Raw genomic sequence first — 23,708 nt, 5'->3', positions numbered from 1 at the left:
TGCAGCCAAACGAGTCATTTCTCTCCAGGGGTACCACCCCTCCCCCTCCCCTTTCGACCAACCTTTATTACACCGCAAATGTTACAAAACACAAGTGCGTTTCAGCTTAGTGAATATTTCTGAATGCAACACATAAGAACTCACGATTTCTGCTCCACTCAGTTGAGAGACTGCTGCTAAATGACAAGAGATTTAAATTCTCAAATTTTGATGGGATAAATATACTAAAAAGCAAAACTATAATATACATACTACAAATATGTAGATCCAATATTACACAAAGGGAGAAACGTTGTGCTGTTACAGCAATAATATATAAATTAAATACAAAAGGGTATTGCTTAGTGTTCATTTATTACTGTCTGAAGGTGCCTCACACCTTGCCGAACTACTGAAGAAGCAATTTGTGAATCTGTCACATCAGAGGAAACTTTTCTTAAAGCAACAGAACAGCTTATCGTTTCAGAACAGCTTATGCTTGTTTGCATCAAGTTGTCTATTTATGTAGTTATATAAGACAGTATATGCACCAGGACAAACTTGCATATTGATTTACTTTTACATGCATGCGCTAATTCTGCTTCCCCCCCCCTCCCCCCCCCCCCCCCCCCCCCCCGTCCGGGAGAGAGGGGGAGGGAAAGAGATTCATTTTCCTTACACTCTACATGCTAGTAGTGATGGGTCACAATAAACTGAGTTATTCGTCAATGGTGAAATGTAGCACATTTCATTTTCACACAATGGAACTGCCTCTTTTGAGTAATAACCAATGCATAAAATTCTCTCCAGCATGTATTAAAAAGGATGAAGTTGTTATGAGTGCAGCTGGTTTGCATGCTTCAAATGAAAATTTGTTAAACTTTGTCATCTGTGCTGGCACATTGAGAATGGAATGGTATTTCTTTTAAGATTGTAAGCACTATAGTATTTTTGTTTGGTAAGGTTTTTCATTTAATGCACAACCTAAATCTCACACAACTACACCATGATATAGTCCAGTTTTATGTATTTATCGATGAGCAAAAAACACTTTTGAATCTCATCAGTAGCCAGTGAAGATTCAAAATAATATCATAAAATTTATCTATAATGATACCTATTCTCACCAACTACTATGCATGTCTTTCCATCCAGAACATTACAATTTTCAAGCCGCACCTGAACTGACAGTACACTAACACGCGTAACTCTTGTTCTGCAGCTGTTTTGTTCATCAGAGTAAAAAAAAAAAATTTACACAGGAATCATGTGAAAAATTGGTCTACATAATATCAAGCGTTCATTTGCTGCCTATGAGGTAGACTTAATTTAAGCGACATAACAAATTCCTCTGCAATTGCAGCCACACTGTGAGAATCACTTCACATTTACAACAAACAAATGAGACAACAAACAATAAAAATTTTAACAAACTATATAACAAATGTTCATCATTTCACACGGAATTCAATAATTTATGCACGTCACACTGCTTATGTCTCCAGCTTCACCTAAAAAAGAAAGAAAAAAAAACGGTAAGTACTTGTTACAAAAACACAACAAATCATGGTTTCATAAGCAATTAATTCACATTTTCTATGGCAGATAGATCCAATACAGTAGTAGCTACAGTGAAACAGTTTGAAGAAATCTGATCCTCACACAGAAATCAATGATAACTGGCTGCACAGATAAATTACACTGTAAATAATAGCATGACATACATATACAAGTAGGGACAGTTAAGCAAAACAACAGGAAGGGAAATTTACTTAATATTTTGTCTAAGCATGCTTTACAAATTTTTGGGCAGATAAAACTGTGTGGCTTCACCAACTCTCAACCAAACATAGACCTCTGGCCACGCTTCTGATAAAGCTGTTGCCATAAACCACATTTCACATAACAGTGAATACAAATATTTAACAAATATGGAAATAACCAGTCTCAGTGTTCTGTCATGTTCCCAGAAATAGATTTGCATAGCATCACACACCATGTGTTGCAATTGCATTATATATTGTTATTTACATGTTTGTTAACACTAAAGTGTCGTATTTGAAGGTTTTCATTTTTGTATTTGTGTACAACAAAAATATGATGTTTGACTGGTGCACCAAACCAGAGATCTCCCACGCTGGATCATTTTTGTTAAAAATGGTTGTGCAAAAGTGTTGGGAAATGTGATGTCCACTTAAAAGGGCTTGATGACAGATTTATTGTAAGGGGGAAAAACAATTTCCAGTGATTAAACTGGCAAGCCCAAAAAAACGTGATGAGGCAAATCCGTCAAGCAAAGGTGAAAAAAATTAAAAAGACAGATACTTGCACCTTCGAACTATGCTGCCAACCATTATGGCGACAGATTACTGCAAGTCTATGTTCGCAGGCCAAGGTACTTGTTTCAACCTGACAATGACGACAGTCTCTGTCAAAGGTGACATGTCAAAATATTGTATGTAAACCTCAAATGGCATGTCTCTGCTGTGTGCATATTCTGAAGGGATACAAATAAATCCTTTCTGAATTTGGTAGAAAATCAACTTTCCATGCCAGCAAGAAAAACGGGCTTCGTCAAAAACTGATAACCAACAATTTTCTGCTTTTGCACTGAAGGCAGTTTTGGTCGCATGTTACAATACAGACTCTGAACAGCTATTTCCACACTACAGTGTTGTGGTATCAGTCTCAGGGAGACCACAGCAGCCACTTGTGTAACTTTGCAGTCAGACAGTGCCAGCATGATGGTATAGTGTTCTGCAATGCAATGGTCTACCATACCAGTGGGCTGTGTTGCTACATGCTGTATTGTAAATCACGTTTACACTGTTGGCTACATGACTGGAAACAAGATCCTACTAACACACCCAGACATGGCAAGTATATGAGGTCTGTTAAAAAAATTCTGGATCATTTATAATTTCATGTTAATGGTGTGTTGGACTGAAATGTGGTTTGCATTCCTGCAAACACCTGTGTTTAATGTGTAACTGCTGAAAGTTTCATTGTTGTATCTCTGTTACTTATTGTTCAGTGCTGTAGGATAGAACATTGTGTTGCACAGTTTGCGAATTTCGAGATGGCGGAGTTATAGCATAACATGTCTGCATTAAATTTTGCTTGAAACTCAAGAGAACCTTTACAGAGAGAGAGAAAATGATGCAGGAAACCTATAGTGATGAGTGCTTAAGCCATACTTAGTGTTATGAATGGTTCATCACATTTTGCAAATGGCTTGATGGGAAGTTAAAGATGGCCCTTGTTCTGGACGCCCTTCAACATCTACCAACGATGCTGCCCTTCAACATCTACCAACAACATTCATGTCAGGAACATCAATGAAACTGTGCACACCAATTGAAGACTGACTGTCCAAGAGATTGCAGAAGAATGTAACATTTCAGTTGGATCATGTCATGAAATCCTGACAAAGCATCTTGAAACGCATCACATTGCAGCCAAGTTCGTGCCATGGCTCAGGAGTCAAGACCAGAAAGACCTTCACTTCACAATCTGTAGGAGCTTTCGGATTACGTAAATGAGAGTGAGAGACGATAAGACATGGACCCATAGTTATGATGTTGAGACCAAAGTTCAGTCTTCACAATGGGTCATGAAAGGTTTTCAAGACCAAGGAAAGCTCGTCAGGTCAGATCAAATGTCAAAGTCATGTTGATAGTTTTCTTTGACTTTGAAGGATTATGAATTTGTCTCACAGGAACAAACTGTTACTCAATGGTACTACCGGGACATGTTGTGACACCTGTGAGAAAATATGAGAAGGAAACTGCTTGAAATGTGGCGAGACAATTCATGGCTCTTGCATACAATAATGCACCCACACATTCATTCCTGTTGGTGTGTGACGACTGCTATCACTGTGCTGCCTCATCCTCTGTACTCTCCAGACTTGGCCACTGCAGACATTTTATTATTACCAAAGTTAGAAACCCCATTGAAAGGATGAAGATTTGAAACAATAGACAAGATAAAAGAAAATTTGCAGACAGCGCTTCGTATGATCCAAAAAGAGGCATACCAAGACTGCTTCCAGAAGTGGAAATGGTATTGGGAGCAGAGTATCAATTGTGGAGGAGAGCCTTTTGAAGGAGAACATCCATAATAAGTAAAAAGTAGATGTAGAATAATTTTGAGGACAAAGCTCTGGAATTTTTTTAACAGACCTCACGTACATGCTGCCGCCACCACCCTCCACCCACCGGCCAATTCTAACAGTAAAGCTCCCAGAAGTAGGAAAGGTTTAGGGAGTTGATCAACCAGTGCAGCTAATACATTCAGGGGTACTGCACCATCTGGAGGAAGATATACATTGCAGACAATTAGACAGGGTATGGTGCCAGATGTGCAGTGACTAATTTTCATCCAAGGCACTGAGTCAATTCATTCGTTTGTTCAGAAGGAAAGGCTGACACCATATACCTGCTTTCAACTGGTTGGCGACATGCTGCGATGAAAGAATGAAGGCACCTGCCCTGAATCTTTCTCGAACAGTTTCCCAGACACTACTGGGTAAAAAAATTTGCATTACATATAGCATTGTATGTCAGCTTCATGATGATGTGCTCTTCACTTCATAAATGGTCATGGTTAGTGGAGTTTTTGCATTTAAGTAAGACACTGGGAGAATTTTGAAAATGTTTGCAATGGAAAATACACATCTTTACGATTTTGCATTCGGTGCATATTGCATAATATGTTGCTGCATATGAAATTCAGCTAACATACTGAAGTTTTCTTTTGACTTGGGTGGAGGTCTCTATCTGCCATGAATCTCAAGAAAATCTATCTGATGTAGCACGCTCATTTGCAATCACGTGCGCCAGCAATAAAGACAGAATGAAATATCCACGACATTTCACATTTTTCATTAAAGATTTGTGATATCGAAGTGAGATTTTCGCAAATGATAGCACACAAAGAGGGGAGTATTTCGCCATATGGTCATTATGCAACACTTCATTATCTACTGTGCTATTCCACTAACTACAGACTTTTTCAATGAAAGAATGTAATTTTTAAGGACCATCAATAACTGGTGAATAGAGAAATGCTGTGGGTTTTGGAACAACATAAGTTAAGATATTTCATGCGTATTTTTGTACTGAGGATGTGCTTTTTCATAAGCTATTGATCTTACTTTTCCTCAGTTCCTCACTTAATAAACCGCTATTTCAGAATTATCTTGCAACTGTGTCTCCACAACATTTAATGAGCTGACATTGCATAACCTCCACTGTGTTTTGGCAAAAGAAGCAAATTTTAAGACAAAATCCAGGTGAAAATAAATTGCTGCTTTTGCTGCATTTTCAGTGGCATTCTTTTTAATATTTACAAAAATAAATAAATAAAAAATATAAATAAATAAAAAAAAGCATAGGCTTCAGTTTAGAAGGACACTTCCCCTCCAGTGCCTGGTATTTCCCCTACAGCACCACCTGCCTGCCTGCAACCCTACCAGTATTGCTCTCTCCATGTGTGCCCTGCCAGTTGCACATCTGCCACCCACATTATTTTGCACGCACTCTAACTTCATTCCAATGACTGAGTCAGAGTTCTTGACTGGATTTGGTACTGGAAGTATCAACCCCACAGCCTCCTGCATACACAATTCTAGGGGGCAGAAGTGGCCATCCAACAACAGTGGTGTAAGCGTAACAATTGACATGGGCAAACGAACCATTGTGTAAATGTTGTCTACACCATCGCTAAAGGTCGATATTAGCAGCTCATTTACAATGGCTGTGATATCGCTAATTATCTAGAAGGTTCTGGAAGCTAGCTACATGCCAATGGTCAGGAAATCCTAGATGGGCTGCATGTGCTTCTGAGGCATTGGAGTGAGTCAGTCAGTGGTTAGTGGTTGAGGACGACAGTCAGGCTGCAGCCCGAAATGTGGACAGAAGTTAATTTTGAAATACAAGGGGCAGTGTGGTAAAGGGAAGTATCTAAGTAGTGTTCATGACTGAATATTCATGGAAAGAAATTTTGTGAAGCAAATGTGTGTAATTGCAAGTTCTGAGCTGTCTGAAGATCATGGAGTGATGTGTGTGTGGCAGCCATTAGAAGTACATGGCAGTTGTGTTGAAATTTGGAAGAATTCTTGAACAATTTTGGGTGAAATAACTAAACTGCTGAAAAATGTATACTGTGAAATAGTTGGGTAAAGGGGAGGTGGGGGTGCAGGAAGTGACTTCGATGACTAAGCAGACTGAGTGTTGGATTGAGACTGATGAGTGAACACAAACTTGTTGTAAGTGGGAAACAAAATTGTATTTGAGTGAGTTATTTCAAAACACTTATTCATTAAGTATAGTTTCCCTATACACAAAAAAATGCAGTGCAAAGGTTGGTTGAGGCCAGTGGTTGGCAAACCATGGCTCATGAGCCACATGCAGCTCTTTGGCGACTTCAATGTGGTTCTTTGACAAATCATCTCCGACTACAACTCCTGCCAAACTTTACGACCATGATGAGGTTTAAACTGATGTTATAGATGCGCTTATGCAGAGTGTTCGTTACTTTTGCACTGCAATCATTTTAAATGTCTCTTTGACAGAAGATTATCAAAGAGTGTAGTGGTAGGAGCCAGACGGGTCAGATAAAAAGAGTGTGATTGACGAAAATATCTACACAGTGTATTAAACTTCTTGTATCTTCCAACTAGCTGTGAATCTAACAGGTATATCTGCTATCAATTTAGTAAGCTATATAACTTTGTGAGTTTTTATTTTTGTTTTTGAATATGACTCATATTTTAGGTGCTACGTGTAGGTAAAATGTCACATGATTCGAATTAGAAATACCCACTGGACCCTGTTTTTATTTTTTTATTTATTTTTAACTACTGCAGTATCAAAGATATGCATCCTCAGGAGTAGTACATAAAATTTACTTCTTATCTCTTAACATTGACTGCTCTGGGATCATTTTGTGACTCTTTTGGATATATTAAAATTATTTAATGATTTTAATTGAGGAAAGGCTTCTAAGATGTTCCAGAAAGCTAGCTCCTTTTATGGAATTCAAATTTATCCAAGCACAATGACCACTTTTTTCATAAAAATCTCTCATACTGTAATAAACACAAAAGATGACAGTCTCCCATGTACAACTTTTTGTCAAAGATTCATGCAGCCACTGTCTTCCCTACTACAGACCATGATATAAAACTCTCCAGCTGCGCATTAACAATGCATGTGTTTGCAAGCTGGATAATATATCTTGACAAGCAAAACAAAATTATAATGACACTCTACCTGTCGTGTGCAACTAGTGTAAGATTGCGGTGAGTCAGTTACTACGTGGTAGGGAGTTCAGTGGTCAGCACTCCACATTTTATATTCACGTGCCAAGTACCAGTAAGCAACGGACCAAATAGTGTCACTGAATGCTTGAACACATACCATATTCCAATTGATAAAATTTTTTCAGCTGCAACAGACTGGGCAAAAAGTATGACAGGACTGAGAAAGGGATTTGCTTCTCTTTTCACGGAAAAAGTTAGCCAAAACGTACTTGTTTATTGTTGCATCAGTCATCAAGAAGCACTCTGTGCCCGCACATTCCCAGAAGAAACTGAAAGTGTGATGGACCTAGTCATTAAGATGGTCTACACAATAATGGCTAAAACTCTTTATCATCGGCAATTTAAGGAATGTTTGATTAAAATGTAGAGTGAATATGCGGATCTTCTGCTTTATAACAAGGTACATTGGCTTACAAGAGGATACATTCTACAGCTTTTCACTTCCTTCTTATCAGAAATTAAAGCATTTCTCCTACAAAAGGGAAATGAATATCCTGACTTAATATAAGGGCATTGGATCCAAAAACTCTGTTTAATGGTAGACGTTACAGCCCATCTACATGAGCTGAATTGTAAACTACAATGGAATGGAAAAACAGTCTTTTCAATGTTAGAAGACATAACTTTATTTGAAAATATATTGTTTCTTTTGGCACAAGATTTGGAGAGAGGAATGTTAATTCATTTCCCAAGTCTGCTGAAATATTGGCAGGAAAATAACTTGCTAACTGACATTTCCTTTTACACAAGAACAATTTTAAACACGAGAAAAGCTTTCCTGCAGAGGTTTCAGGAGTTCAGGAATAGCAATGTGTCATTAGCCACTCAGTGCTAAAGCAACAAAACAAAATTCCCCCGCTGATATTGAAACTGGCACTTTTGAAATGAAATTGCTACAGCTAAAAAACGAGGAATTATGGAGCTCCAAATCTGAGCTGCTTAATGCTGTTTTGGAACAATTAGAGAAAAAAAAAATGGTGACCTTAGTTCACAGCACAAACAGTCTGGTTTGAAAGACCCAGAGAAGGCAGACATGGTAATTTCTAACACCTATTCCAGACTCATTGCATCAGTTAGAAGCAACTAGCATTTGTTGTTCTCTCATTTTTCAGTTCCACATATACATGTCAACAAGCTTTTTCAAGCACGAACCTCATAAAAAGTAAACTGAGAAATAGCCTTATTGACAAGACTCTGGAATCCTTCCTGAAGTTAACAAACAAACAAAGCGGACCAAGTCAAAATTTCCACAGAAATGAAAGGCCACTGTTTGCGTGAAATATGCATTATCATATATTGTCTATTGCATTTTATTTGACAATAAATAGCATCATCATTAATTGTGATCTCTATATTTATTTGCTGTTAGTACTACTAGCGAACTCCTACAGCACAGTTTTAGAAAATAAGTGTGGCTCTAAGAACATTTTTTAACCACTTACTACTGGAATTTTGCTCTTTTTGACAAATGGCATTTCTGAACACTGGTTTAGGCCCACAGTTCGATTTAATAACTGCCTGTGTAACTGATGTAATGAACCCCGTTCACTCGTCTGATTGCTGTAAACTACAGTGAACACTACAATAATAAATAGATAGGGGAGGGTTTATAAGTGGCATAGGACATGTTTTGAGGCATCAAGGGATCACAAATTTAGCATTGGAGGGCAGCGTGGAGGGTAAAAATCGTAGAGGGAGACCAAGAGATGAATACACTAAGCAGATTCAGAAGGATATAGGTTGCAGTAGGTACTGGGAGATGAAGAAGCTTGCACAGGATAGAGTAGCATGGAGAGCTGCATCAAACCAGTCTCAGGACTGAAGACCACAACAACAACAAACAACAATCTCTCAGTAGAAAGCTCTACAGTTATGACAATGATTTCTTTTGAGAAACTTTCAGTGTTTGGCTGCACAGTTATTGTTCTTTAATTTATTAAATTTAACCTTTTCGTTCAAATAATTTAAGTAAGCATGATGTGTGATGTCAATAAATATCATGTGATACCAATAAATATGACGTGTGATATCAATAAATACACGCTAACACTGTCTACATCCATGTCCATACTATGTAAACCACTGAAAAGTGCATGGTAGAGGGTGCATCCCATTGTACAAGTTATTAGGGTTTCTTCTTGTTCCATTCATATAAACAGTGAGGCAAGAATGAGTGTTTAAATGCCTCTGTGCATGCTGTAATTATTCTAATCTAGTCCTCAGGTCCCACACACTTGAGGAATATTCAAGAATGGGTTGCATGAGTAATTTGGAAGCAATCTCCTCTTCCCCAGTATTCTACCAATAAACCGAAGTCTACCACCTGCTTTACCCACAACTGAGCCTATTTCGTCATTCAATTTCATATCCCTACAAAGTGTAGTATGACTTGGCCTTTTCTAACTGAGACTCATTGATATTATAGTCATAGGATACTACATTTCTTTCATTTTGTGAAGGGAACAACTTTACATTTATGGACATTTGAAGCAAGTTGCCAATCTTTGCGCCACTTTGAAATCTTATCAAGATCTGATTGAATATTTAGCAACTTCTTTCAGACTACTACATTATAGGTAACTGCATCATCTGAAAAAAGACTGAGGTTAGTATTAATAATGTCAAGGTCATTATTGTTTTTGTTTTGTTGCAGCATGCATAAACAACTAGGGTCATACGCGCCCATGTCAGGAACATAGAACACAAAGACAACAAAGGAGTTAAAGGCGATTACATGTTAAGCCCAATCGATAGAAGGAAAGACAGCTAACAGCAGGGACTTGGAGAAAGGTCCACAAAATATGCCATAGTGACAACAGAGGTCCTGAAATAAAAATTAAATGTCCTTCACCATATTGCTATGGCATATAAAAAGTAAAATATGGTCAACAGCCTGCGCATCATTCACTAAAATGGCTGGTAACTCAGACGACAAACATAAAACAGAAGGTAAGTGGTTAAAAAAAAAAGGGCACTCTGTCAGGAAATGACAAACCATCAAAGATGGAGGACAATGAGCACAAAGTGGTGGGGGATCACCACTTAACAAATTGCAATGGCTAAAAAGACAGTGCCCAGTATGCAACCTAGCTAAAATGATCTCATGACAAGAGGGCTCATTTGAGGGAATGGAAGAACTAGTGGGCCGAGGTACGAGGACTGCAGCCTTGGCAGCAGCAGCATCAGCATCTGTTTCCTGTCAGACCGACATGACCAGGGAGCCACATAAAGATCACAATGGCTCCATTAAGAGTGAGCAAGTGAAATCTTTCCTGGATCCATTGCACTAAAAGATGGACAGTGTCAGCACACACAGGCTCTGAAGAGCACAGAGAGTCAGAGCAGATGACACAATTGAAAAGCCTGTGTTGCCGGACGTATTGCGTGGCCTGATGCAGTGCGAAGAGCTCCACTGTAAATACTGAGCAGTGTTTCGGAAGCCGAACAGAAAATTGTCAGTACCAATGACAAAGGCACACCCGATACCATGGTCAGTCTGAAGCCATCAGTGTACACAAAAAGGTTGTGTAACCGAAGGTGATAGGACAAGGATGGAGTAGTGTCCTTAGGGAGCAAATGAAGGCCAGGGCGAACACAGGCCACCGCACGAAGCCAAGGTGACGAAGAGTTCACACCCACTGGGAAAGTGGCAGGTAGCGTGAAGTTAAGCTACCCGAGCAATAGCCAAAAGTGAACTCCAGGAGGTAACAGAGAAGAGGGGCATGCCCCATACTGGTGATCAAAGGAGTCACTGAAGAAGGAGGCATAGGATGTGTGGCCAGGCATGACAAATGGCATGCATATCTCTTGAGGAGAAAATCACGGCGGTATGGCAGCAGTAGTTTGACAGATTCTACATACACTCAACCAGGCACCAGTGGCCAAACAGATACTCGATGGTGGACAGTATTGTGACAACGTAAGACGGATGGACATGCAGATGCATAAACAAAGCACCCATTGTCTGGTTTCTAACAGACAAGGGACCAGTACAAATGGAGGAAGGTGGTCCGATCCACTCCCCAGCAAGTACCGCTGAGGACACGTAGGATACTGAGGGACTGAGTACAATGGGCAGCAAAGTAAGACACTTGGGAGGACCAAGAAAGTTTCCTGCCGATCATGAGCCTCAGGAAATTCATAGTTTCAACGAACAGAAGAGAAACAGGACCAAGATGTAAAGGTGGTGTGTTTAGGCGGTGGGGGGGGGGGAACCCTGAGATAGGAAGTTCTGAAATATTTAGTGAGGGTTGGAATGTGTATCGGAAAGACAGATTAGACACCGTAGGAGGTGGTGTCTTCATTGCAGTTGACAAAAATATTGTGTCTACTGAGGTCGAAGTAGAGTGTGATTGTGAAGTTATCTGGACACGTTTAACAGGGCTAGGAGAAATAAAGTTAATTGTTGGGTGTTATTACCGACCACCAGGTTCCACCGTGACAGTTCTAGAATCATTCAAAGGTAGTCTACACTCTGTATCGCAGAAGTACCCAGATCATGCTATATTAGTCAGAGGCAACTTCAACCTACCTAGTATAGGCTGGGATGTCTATGGATTCATTACAGGATGTACAGACAAGCCATTGTGTGAATTACTTTAGAACAAATTATCCAAAAACTGTCTTGAGCAGCTAAATTGACAACCAACGCGTAATGGAAATATTTTAGATCTGGTAGCCACAAACAGACCAAACCTCATTGACAGTGTTAGTGTTGAGACAGGGATTAGTGATCATGATGTTGTCATTATGACTATGGGTACAAAAATTAAAAAGTCGGTCAAGAAGGCTAGGAGAGTATTCTTACTCAAAAGAGCACATAAGCAGTTGTTAGCATCCCACTTAGTAAATGAATCGACTTCATTTACTTCTGGTATGAAGGATGTGGAAGAATTATGGGCAAATTTTAAACACATTGTAAATCCCGCATTGGACAAGTATGTGCCGAAAAAGTGGGTTACAGACGGAAAAGACCCACCGTGGGTTAACAGCACAATTCGGAGAATGCTCAGGAAGCAAAGACAGTTGCACTCATGGTACAAGAAAGATTGGGAGAATGAGGACAGGCAAAAGTTAGTAGAGATTCGTGCTGCTGTAAAAAGATCTTGCCGAAAACCCAAGGAAATTCTGGTCTTACGTAAAATCAGTAAGCGGGTTGAAGGCTTCCATCCAGTCACTCACTGATCAGTCTGGCGTGGCAACGGAAGACAGCAAAACGAAAGCTGAAATTTTAAATTTAGCATTTGAGAAATCTTTCACACAGGAGGATCGTACAAACATACCGCCGTTTGAGTCTCTTACAGATTCCCGCCGGAGGACATAGTGATAAGACATCCCTGGCGTCGTGAAGCAGCTGAATGGGTTGAAAATAAATAAATCGCCAGGTCCTCATGGGATTCAAATTCGGTATTACAGAGAGTACTCTACTGCAATGGCTCCTTACTTAGCAAGCATTTATCGCGAATCTCTTGCCCAATGTAAAGTCCCGAGGGACTGGAAAAAAGTGCAGGTGACACATGTATATACGAAGGGTAGAAGGACGGATCCTCAAAATTAAAGACCAATATCCTTAACATCGGTTTGTTGCAGGATTCTCGAACATATTTTCAGTTAGAATATAATGAATTTCCTAGAGACAGAGAAGTTGCTGTCCATGCATCGGCACAGTTTTTAGAAAGCATCGCTCCTGCGAAACGCAACTCACCCTTTTTCCACATGATATCTTGCGAACCATGGATGAAGGGTATCAGACTGATGCCATATTCCTTGACTTCCGGAAAGCATTTGACTCAGTGCCCCACTGCAGACTTCTAACTAAGGTACGAGAATATGGGATTGGTTCCCAAATATGTGAGTGGCTCGAAGACTTCTTAAGTAATAGAACCCAGTATGTTGTCCTCGATGGTGAGTGTTCATCGGAGATGAGGGTATCATCTGGAGTGCCCCAGGGAAGTGTGGTAGATCAGCTGTTGTTTTCTATCTACATAAATGATCTTTTGGATAGGGTGGATAGCCCTGTGCGGCTGTTTGCTGATGATGCTGTGGCGTACGGGAAGGTGTCATCCTTGAGTGACTGTAGGAGGATACAAGATGACTTGGACAGGATTTGTGTAAAGAATGGCAGCTAACTCTAAATATAGATAAATGTAAATCAATGCAGATGAATAGGGAAAAGAATCCCGTAATGTTTGAATACTCCATTAGTAGCGTAGCGCTTGACACAGTCACATCGATTAAATATTTGGGTGTAACATTGCAGAGCGATATGTAGTGGGACAAGCATGTAATGGCAGTTGTGGGGAAGGCTGATAGTCGTCTTCGGTTCATTGGTAGAATTTTGGGAAGATGTGGTTCATCTGTAAAGGAGGCTGCTTATTAAATACTAATACGACCTCTTATTGAGTACTGCTCGAGCGTTTGGGATCCTTATCAGGTCGGATTGAGGGAGGACATAGAAGCAATTCAGAGGCGGGCTGTTAGATTTGTTACTGGTAGGTTTGATCATCATGCGAGTGTTACAGAAATGCTTCAGGAACTCGGGTGGGAGTCTCTAGGGAAAAGGAGGCGTTCTTTTCGTGAATCGCTAGTGAGGAAATTTAGAGAACCAGCATTTTAGGCTGACTGCAGTATAATTACATTTTGCGGAAAGACCACAAAGATAAGAGAGATTAGGGCTCGTACAGAGGCATGTAGGCAGTCATTTTTCCCTCATTCTGTTTGGGAGTGGAACAGGGAAAGAAGATGCTAGTTGTGATACGAGGTACCCTCCGCCACGCACCGTGTGATGGATTGCAGAGTATGTATGTAGATGTAGATATGTAGATGTAGAAGGTCAAAGGATCAAAGGAGACCGGAAAGAAATGCAAGGGGTCGAAGCAGTTGTGAGGATACAATTTTGTTTCCTGGAGGCAGAAAACAAATGGACACTGCGATTCCAAGAGCAGCTGTAATTCCTCCTTGTTGGATTGAAGGCCATGGACATTCCATTCAAGGAGAGCCATGACGAGGAAAGTGGAGGAGGGAAAAAAAATCAAGGTGGTGTCACTCGGCAGCTGCCAAGTAACAGCCTTCAAAGACTCACTTCCAAAGGGTGCAGAGGTTCGAGTATCCTGCTCCATGAGATCTACAGAGGCATCAGGATTCTCTCTCTGCCAGTCTGTGGAGTCCAGGGCAGAAAAACGGCTGGCTGCACACACCGGCGACATGGAGGTCAGCCGGGTGAGGGTATCACGTGGTGACACCATTGAACAGGATCTCTGAGTTAGTGAATAAGAAGACTGTTTGCCTTTGACTGACTTCTTGGAGCCTTTCTGGTTGGCAGGGCAGTAGTCAGATGTCTGTTGGCTGGAGGGACGTAAAAAGTCTCCATGGGTGTATTCCTTCTGGCCTGCCGATTGTGTAGCAGGTGACTTTACATTGTCAGGCAGAATGTTTTTTGGCTTGTTGCACAGCTGGAGGAGGAGGAGGAGGAGGAGGAGACGGGAATGTTACCATGACACTGGACGATTTTTAAACTGTGCTGCTGTATTTGAGGTCACATGTCTGCGTGGCCATGTCCTTTTTGGAGTGAGATGTAGCAAGACAGTACTGTAAGTGCCAAATGGTAGAACACTGTTTCTGACTAGCCAACAACTTGCAAGCGACAGGGTAAGGCACTTTTTCTTCACCTGGATCTCCTGGAAGGCCCGATCATCGAGATATAAGGGACAAGGAGGCTGCATGGTCACCATTGCAAACTGATACGGTGGGGACGAGGAGGCGGACAATGCCGTTGTGAGCATCCATACCAGATGTTATACATCTGGCCGGGTGTCAACAGGACATTCGAGTGTGGTTGTAATGCTGAAACTGGTAACAGCACATAGGGTTTGGAATGTACATTTGGACTGTGATAACTTCATTATCTGTTTTGATCTTGGACAGAAGCACCACTCTATCAAAAGTGAGACGAGGAGAATGAGAGAGAGAGAGAGAGAGAGAGAGAGAGAGAGAGAGAGAGAGAGAGAGAGAGAGAGAGAGCCAGCCCCGATGGACTGTAATGACACCCTAATCAGAGCGGTATGCTTGGATTTCTGCCTCGGTCAGACCATCGAGCAGCCTAGTGTAAATACAACCACATGATGAATTCAGCATTGGATGGGCCTCAGCAAAGCTGCAAGCAGTTGGGCTTGAATCAGAAGTAGTCTCAAAAGCAAACTGTCATTGCATAAATGAGAGCAGCATTTCACAGGGCTGGCAATTACATCAACACCTTTCTGAATAATAAACAGATTTACCATAGCAAAGGACTGACCACCTTCAATACTTGAAACCATGAGGAATCATGGTGCACCTGAGAGGGTCTTTGAATCGTGAACCTCATTCCGTTTACATTTAACAGACATAGACTATGAGGATGATGATTGACTCATTGCGAGAAAACCTCCATGATTGAAAGTGCCTCCAATGAGCACTCCTTCCAACTGGGGGTCCCCACTCGGAGGGGGCTGCACCCGCGTTACATGATTTTTCACACCTCAGGTCACATCTCCCGAACACATGACAGGATCAATTGGCAGTCCGGGAAGCCAACAGCTCAGGGGATCACCCCTCCCTGCACCTGGCCTGCACCAGGGGATACATGCAAACCGTACCTGTTGACCCAGGGCTGGGAATTACGCACTACCCAGCAGTCACCTTCAGAAGCACACCTGGGGGAGGGGGGGGGGGGGAGGGGGGAAGGAGAGAGAGAGAAGAAGTAGAATAGGAACCTCAAATGCTGAAGTGGAGGATAGGAGAAGGGGAACAAAGAAAGGAAAAAGGAACGAAAAGCAGTGGAGAGTGTGTTCTGATGTTGGTTACTGAATATGTAGAACACATTCCTAAAAAACATCCCTGATATGTTTCCCAAGGGAGGGGAAAACGATCAGCAAGATGATATATACATGCAGCATGGAAGGGGAAAGACACTGCAAAGGCTGGGGCCCCATGGTAGCCAAAAACGAACCCGCCAAAGTGTGGGGAGCCCCCGGGGACAAGCAAGGTCATTATTATACAACATAAACTGCAAGGGTCCCAACACACTTCCTAAAGCACACTCAAAGTCACTTCTACATCTGATGAAGACACTCTATCCAAGATAACATGCTGTGTCCTCCCTAACAAAAGGTCCTCAATCCAGTCACAAATTTCACTTGACACACCATATGATTGAACTTTTGATAACAGGCGTAGGTGGATACTGAGTCAAATGCCTTTTGGAAATCAAGAAATACTGCATCTACCCGACTGCCTGTGTTGGTAACAGTACAATATTTTTGTTACTACCTAGTTTTGTAATTTAAAAAATTAAAGGTATTCATATGATGCGGACTATAAATTGAAAGTAATAGCATGTGCAGAAGAACATGGAAACAGAGTAGCTGAGTAGCATTTTGGCCCTCACCCAACAGAAAAAGCCATTCATGATTGAAGGACTAGTAAAGAAGAACTGAAAAAATGATGAAGACTAAATGTGCAAATACAGGACTGAAGACTAAATGTGCAAATACAGGACTGAAGACTAAATGTGCAAATACAGGACTGAAGACTAAATGTGCAAATACAGGACTGAAGACTAAATGTGCAAATACAGGACTGAAGACTAAATGTGCAAATACAGGACTGAAGACTAAATGTGCAAATACAGGACTGAAGACTAAATGTGCAAATACAGGACTGAATACAAAATGGCCAAAACTAGAAGATGACGTACTGAAAGGGATTCAAGGACACCATCAAAACTGCACTGGAATACAAAAACGATTCGAATACGTGCTTGTAAGCTAGTGCTACAGTGGAACTTAAAGGGTGGAGTTTGTTGGTGCTATTAGTTTATGAAGTGTCGAAACCAAACCCAAAACATCTCTGTAAATGCTACAAGAGTATGAAGAGGAAATATTATCTTTCAATCGCTTTATTATTTAACACCGAAAGAAAACCTGTGTGGTACCAAGCCAAACAGCGAGTAAGGACAAAACTCCTCTGACATTTGATGTGCCGAGTAACAGAACTGTTGCCATGAAAGGTGCTAAAAGAACAACTATAAAAACAAGTGGACATGAAAAAATGCACTACACTGTTGTCATTTCATGTTGTATTGGCAGTACTAAACGTAATCCAATGATTAGCAAGTGCAAAACATGCCAAAACCTTCTTAAATACTTCCAACTGTTGTCATTCACGTAAATGCCAAGGGTTGGACAGATGAGGCTGGTATGGAATTATGGATTAAGAGAGTGTGGGAGAAAAGGAAAAGTGCTTTATTGAAGAAGAAATCATCTTTTGCTAGATCAGTTTAGTAGTCATTTGAAAATTCTGTGAAAGAGAAATTGAAACAGGTACACAGAGAGCTTGCTCTTATTCCAGGACGACTTACTTCACAATTTCCACCTCTCGATGTCACGATTAATAAACCATTTAAGGTGTATATGAGAGAGGAATGGAACAAACTGATGAAATCCAGCATGAATTCACGTCTAAGGGAAATTTAAAATTATCTACAATCAAACAAGTGTGTCAGTGGATAAAACAACAGTGATCTAGAGTGAGAGGAAATATTATTGTTAAATCTTTCAAGAAGTGCAACATACGTAATGCTCTCAATGGCAGTGAAGACCATCTTATATATGAAGATGACAATGAAGAGGGTGACGAAAAACGAGAAGGAGAAAATTCAGGTGATGATTTCCTAGGATTCTGAAGGTCAGTTCAGTTTTATAAACTGAAAATTTTTTTAGGCTGGCTTTACAATCTAATAATAAAAATGATAGTTACATTTTTAAAAAATTGGTTAAAAATGAAGGTGTGTCTTACAGCCTGTAAAATGAGATATTTGTTCTATGAAAATGAGAAAGCCTGTAGCCATACACAAAACCAATTCTATTTGTGTATCCTGAAAATTAACTCATTCCACATAAATTCAATGGAAATCATAGTAGTGATGCATAGAATATGAGATGCACTTCTAACAAATCACTAACATTATATCTAAAAACAAAGATGATGTGACTTACCAAATGAAAGCGCTGGCAGGTTGATAGACACACAAACAAACACACAAAATTCAAGCTTTCGCAACCAGCGGTTGCTTCATCAGGAAAGAGGGAAGGAGAGGGAAAGACGAAAGGATGTAGGTTTTAAGGGAGAGGGTAAGGAGTCATTCCAATCCCGGGAGTGGAAAGACTTACCTTAGGGGGAAAAAAGGACGGGTATACACTCGCGCACATGCGCGCCCGCCTGCACGCACACACGCGCGCGCATATATATATATTTTACAGCCTTTCCTTGCCTTCATGCACAAATGAAATGAACTGAACTGAACTTAATTTCTGCATCTAGCCTCTTTAAGAAGAGCAGTTTTATCATGATTTGCTCAGTTTTTTCCTGACAATGTGTGTGTGTGTGTGTGTGTGTGTGTGTGTGTTGCTTCTAACATTCTGGTTGAGAATTTCACTCAACAAAGCATTACAGAAGATGCAACACTCTCAGTAAAGATATGTAACAACAGTCGAAGGGCACTCTCAGGTGACACAGGAAGCATCCACTTATCATTAACATAGCAGCCGCTACTGGTCTATTTTAAGGTGTTCACTTTCACCTTCTGGGTACACAAATACAGCACATAAGGAATTGCAGGGACTAATTTTGCAAATTACCTCTAAAGCAGACACAGAAATAGGATACTGGGGGCTACTTATGTAAAATATGCCAAATAACAAGCTTACTTATTAACACTTAATCCTTTTGGTGTCAAATATGACCAATTAGTCACAAAGTTTATGAAAAGGGCCACTAACTACTTAATTTTGTTATGCTATCCACATTTCCTGTGAATGCTTTTTTATCTTAGTTTCTGAAATTTAGGATGTGTAATCACTACAGCTACACTTATTTGTTGCATATTTTTCCTGTGGTTATTTCCAGAGATCATATTAAAAAAATTACATGGTAGTTGATTAAAATCTGTCATTTCTATTAAGCACAGTATATAGTTTATTAATTTAAAATATGCACATTAAATATATGTCAATTTATAAACTCACATCAAAATTTTAATGTTTCTATCTAGGAAAGATCTCTGGAGTAGTTGCAGTTGAAGAAAGTGTCCCTAAACTTAATAGCTCAAATTATATTTCAAATTTTATAGTATCTCCAATTTAATGTTAAACTTAATGAAAGTTTAAACCCTTCAGCTTTAGGGTAAGGTAACGAGTGTACCATCATGCTAACAAAATTAAATATAGATTTTTAACTTACCAGTTACTTTACACCCAAAACTTTTTTTACTGCATCGACAACATCTTTTGACTGTGGTAGAGCATGTTCTTCTAACGTCTTACAGTATGGCATAGGTGTATCAACTCCAGTTACACGGATTACTGGAGAATCCAGATGATAAAAGGCTTCACCTGGAGCAAAAATCATTAAACTGTTGTATTACACTATTGTGAATCTGAGATACAATGAGTAATTTGAGTGTCTTATTACATCACATCCTATACATCATGATTCACATAATCAGGTTCACGCCAAGACTGATGCAACCACAAACTCTGTAAGCCATATAATGAAGTCAGTATGGTAATTCTGCAAAGTACATAGGAGTAAGCACTGATAGGGTACAGACCACTTCCTCAGCACTCAGGGTCCCATACAACTACTTTAACAACAGTTTTTGTGTAAATATGTACTGCATATTCATGTTTTCTGACTTGTTGAACATCATCAAGGGTCTCCTCACAATGAATCTGTGGAATGAGCAGTACATGAAATGTAATCTCATTGAACACAATGCTGGCAGCAATACTGCACAGAACAATGGTTACAGCAATTAGTGTAAAACTAATGGCAGGCCTGGCTGCTGCCTCAAATACACTACTGTACCATCAAAAATACAGGAATGCAGGGTTGTTACTCTCGAAGAGGTATCATAATCAGCACAGAGATCTCATTGTGGCTGTACACTTTGTTGCCACTTATATGAACAACCAACAAACTTACTGATTTCACTTAAGTAACACTCTTAATGGTTCAGCAAATAATATTTTAATTTAAAGGGTGAATATTTTATTCTGGAATTACACGTCCTTTTTTATTCAATCAACATATTCATACAAAGTCTAATTTCTGGAATGTCTACAAACTTACAATTTATTTTTCTTCAAGCGAGAGAAAGTTTGGAAACAATCAGCTAAAGATTGGTTGGTTGGTTGGTTTTGGGGAAGGAGACCAGACAGCGTGGTCATCGGTCTCATCGGATTAGGGAAGGATGGGGAAGGAAGTCAGCCGTGCCCTTTCAGAGGAACCATCCCGGCATTTGTCTGGAGCGATTTAGGGAAATCACGGAAAACCTAAATCAGGATGGCCGGACGCGGGATTGAACCGTCGTCCTCCCGAATGCGAGTCCAGTGTCTAACCACTGCGCCACCCCGCTCGGTAATCAGCTAAAGAAAGGGACTGTTTATACTACAGGCAGTGCTACTCACTATATAAAAATGACCTGGAACAATAAAAGTATGATGCAGAGAATATCAAAGCTTTCACACTCAATGGTATATAAAGATTTTTTTTCATTATGTTCAGAGCTTAATCATCTGTGAATTTACTGTTTGGCAGTTACTTCCTATAACTGATGTTTTGTTATAATTAAATATTCATTCCTGTGCCAATTTTTGGTTTCCCTGTAATGTAGATTTTTGCAATATGAGAAAAGCATAGGAAAGAGTCAACTTTTCTTCAGTTTTTAAGAATGTAATGAAAATGTCACTATTTATTTAATTGACTAACTGCTTCTTTGCATCTAAAGTTTTATCTCCTGTGGCTTCTTCTTTTTGTTGGTTCTTCCACAGTCTGTTCCAAATAGTAAGCCTGGCTTGAGAGGAGACCAATGCTGTTTAAGGTTAGGAAGATCAACTGTGGATCTAAAATTTGCAGTTAGGAAATTATAGTGATGCCATTATGAATATGAAAGTGATTCAGATCAAAGGCTTCCTCAGACACAAAGAAAGCATGCAACAGCATATGCACGTGCAAAATCTGGGAGCAAGAAGAGAGAGTATGAAAACAATTTGCAAAGTTAGAAAAATGGCTCTGAGCACTATGGGACTCAACTGCTGTGGTCATAAGTCCCCTAGAACTTCGAACTACTTAAACCTAGCTAACCTAAGGACATCACACACATGCATGCCCGAGGCAGGATTCGAACCTGCGACCATAGCAGTCGTGCGGTTCCAGACTGTAGTGCCTTTAACCGCTCGGCCACTCCGGCCGGCCTGCAAAGTTAGAATTATGTACAAAGCTACCTTAGCTGGGTGAAAGTAAGAATGGTTGTAACTACATGGTTTGAACTGAAAAATGATCTGAGACAAGACTGTGTCATCTCAGTGCTCCTTATTGTAGCCATGGGTAGTGTAGCTCAGAGTGCAACATAAAAGTTGGTAGAAAATATAAAAAATAAGACACTGTAATTTGCAATAACATTCATGATGAAACAGTGAGACAGATCCACGAACAGCTAGTTGCATAATAAGAAATAGTTGCCCATTATAGAATGAGATTCTTGGGAAAACAGATTTAAGTGGAAATAGTGTAAAGCAAGAACAGACTTGAGTAACAATTTTTGTTCAGAGAAGGAGATGCTGCAAAAAGCAGAGTGCTTGAAGTACATAGATAGGAAGAACTTTTCAGCACACATGAAACCTAATTTAAAACAAAAAATTGTACCAAAATGAGAAAGAAATTTGTACAAGACCATGTTCCCATTTTAATTTATGGTGCAGAAACACTGGCAGTGCCCAGAAAGGGATAAAATTAGAATACAAGTCTGCCTAATGAAATTCTCCAGGAGTAGAACTGGAGTGGCACAACTATGAGTTCAAGTCTCGGTCCGGCACACAGTTTTAATCTGCCAGAAAGTTTGAAAATTATTGTTCTGCACATGACATCACCAATGAAGCATGTGGCTGTAGCAGCAAGGAAGCTACTGTTATTGTGTGTGTGTGTGTGTGTGTGTGTGTGTGTGTGTGTGTGAGAGAGAGAGAGAGAGAGAGAGAGAGAGTGAGAGTGAGAGAACGTTTGGGGGGGGGGGGGGGGGGGGGGAGGGGGGAGGAGTTCTGTTTCATTTCTTCATGTGCATGCTGTCACTAGTTGCCTGTCTTACAACAGGAAGAAAAAACAAACTGGAATTACCTTCAGTTCCCCAGGGACATACAGCTTCAATGAGTGTGGGCAGGAAAGTGTTACCAAGAAGGCCATATTTATGTCTCAAATGCTAGTTTTTGTTCATGGCATTTTAAATCAGACCATTACATGTGGGATTTGTGAGCCAATCTGCTGAATATACCTGCCAGAAAAGTTCTGAAACCAGATGCTGTACATGGAAACTGAAGGTCCATCAGTCCACGTTAACTGACGTAACCAACCTAGAAAATGAAGAATTGTGTCAGGAATTGTGTGAAAGAAATGGAGCATTTAAAAAGAACTCTGAACTGTGAGCAGTGATGTAAAAGAAAGAACGACACTTGTGAGAGAAATTGAGGCCTTTGAGGCCTTTCACCCCCCCCCCCCCCCCCCCCACACACACACACACACACACAAAAGGAGAGTCAATTAGCTGCAAATAATGTAGTATATAGTAAAGTAAAGGATGTTTTGAAGATCTTTTCTCTGAAACTCAAATCAGCTGTTTGCTTTTTGGAAAGAAGCAAGCGAAGTGGGAAAGAGGACACACACACACACACACACACACACACACACACACACACACACACACACACACAGCAGTGACAATTCACACTCTCTAGGAAGAGCTACACCTTTTTAACCCTTTGATTGCTCTGGACATGTTAATGTGTGTTGCTGCTACTGTCTCCCAGTGCTCTGGACATGTCTACATGTGCCCTTGACATTAACATGTGAGGCACTTAGCAGTCAGGTAGAGAGTCTAAGCAGTTTCCCAGTGCAGGTACCAGTATAGGGCGACAACAAAGCCATGCTTTCCACGGAATGCAGCAAGCATACTTTTAGCAATCAATTGATTAAAGAACAAACTCAATTTTCCACTCCCTGGAATTTAACTTCAACTGATGTGTGGCATTTGGTGAAGTGGTAGATTGTGTTATTGGCCTCCATAATAATGTGCAGGTTGTCATGGTTTGTGGACTTACCTCAGGATGGAAACAGCTGGTATTTTATGACTTTGATATTCAGAGGACTGCGATGTTGCTAAACTCAATAGTTTCCCCTCTTCATAATATGGGTTACAGTGTTGGTGCAGTTATTTCTGATCTTGGCCCCCCAAAAAAAAAAAAAAAAAAAAAATCAATGTGTGTGGAACAAACTGCACACTAATCACGAGATGTATTCACAGCTGTGGATATATACA

At 40.2% G+C, this 23,708-nt stretch overlaps 1 protein-coding gene across 1 annotated transcript in view; it reads right to left on the bottom strand.

The window, feature by feature from the left end:
* Positions 1-989: 989 nt before the first annotated feature.
* Positions 990-23,708, bottom strand: part of LOC124555354 (pyruvate dehydrogenase E1 component subunit beta, mitochondrial) — an 89,382-nt gene continuing 66,663 nt past the window's right edge. The window contains exons 8-9 of the mRNA XM_047129233.1: positions 19,583-19,734; positions 990-1,490 (exon numbers count right to left, since the gene is read on the bottom strand). Of these exons, the coding sequence (XP_046985189.1) occupies positions 19,586-19,734 (149 nt within the window). The 3' untranslated portion in view covers positions 990-1,490; positions 19,583-19,585. The remainder of the gene's footprint in view (positions 1,491-19,582; positions 19,735-23,708) is intronic.

The sequence above is a fragment of the Schistocerca americana genome, chromosome X (genome assembly GCF_021461395.2).
Source record: "Schistocerca americana isolate TAMUIC-IGC-003095 chromosome X, iqSchAmer2.1, whole genome shotgun sequence".
NCBI classification, from domain to species: Eukaryota; Metazoa; Arthropoda; class Insecta; order Orthoptera; family Acrididae; genus Schistocerca; species Schistocerca americana.
Note: the sequence above shows the minus strand (reverse complement) of the source record. Positions and strands in the feature narration are given on the sequence as shown.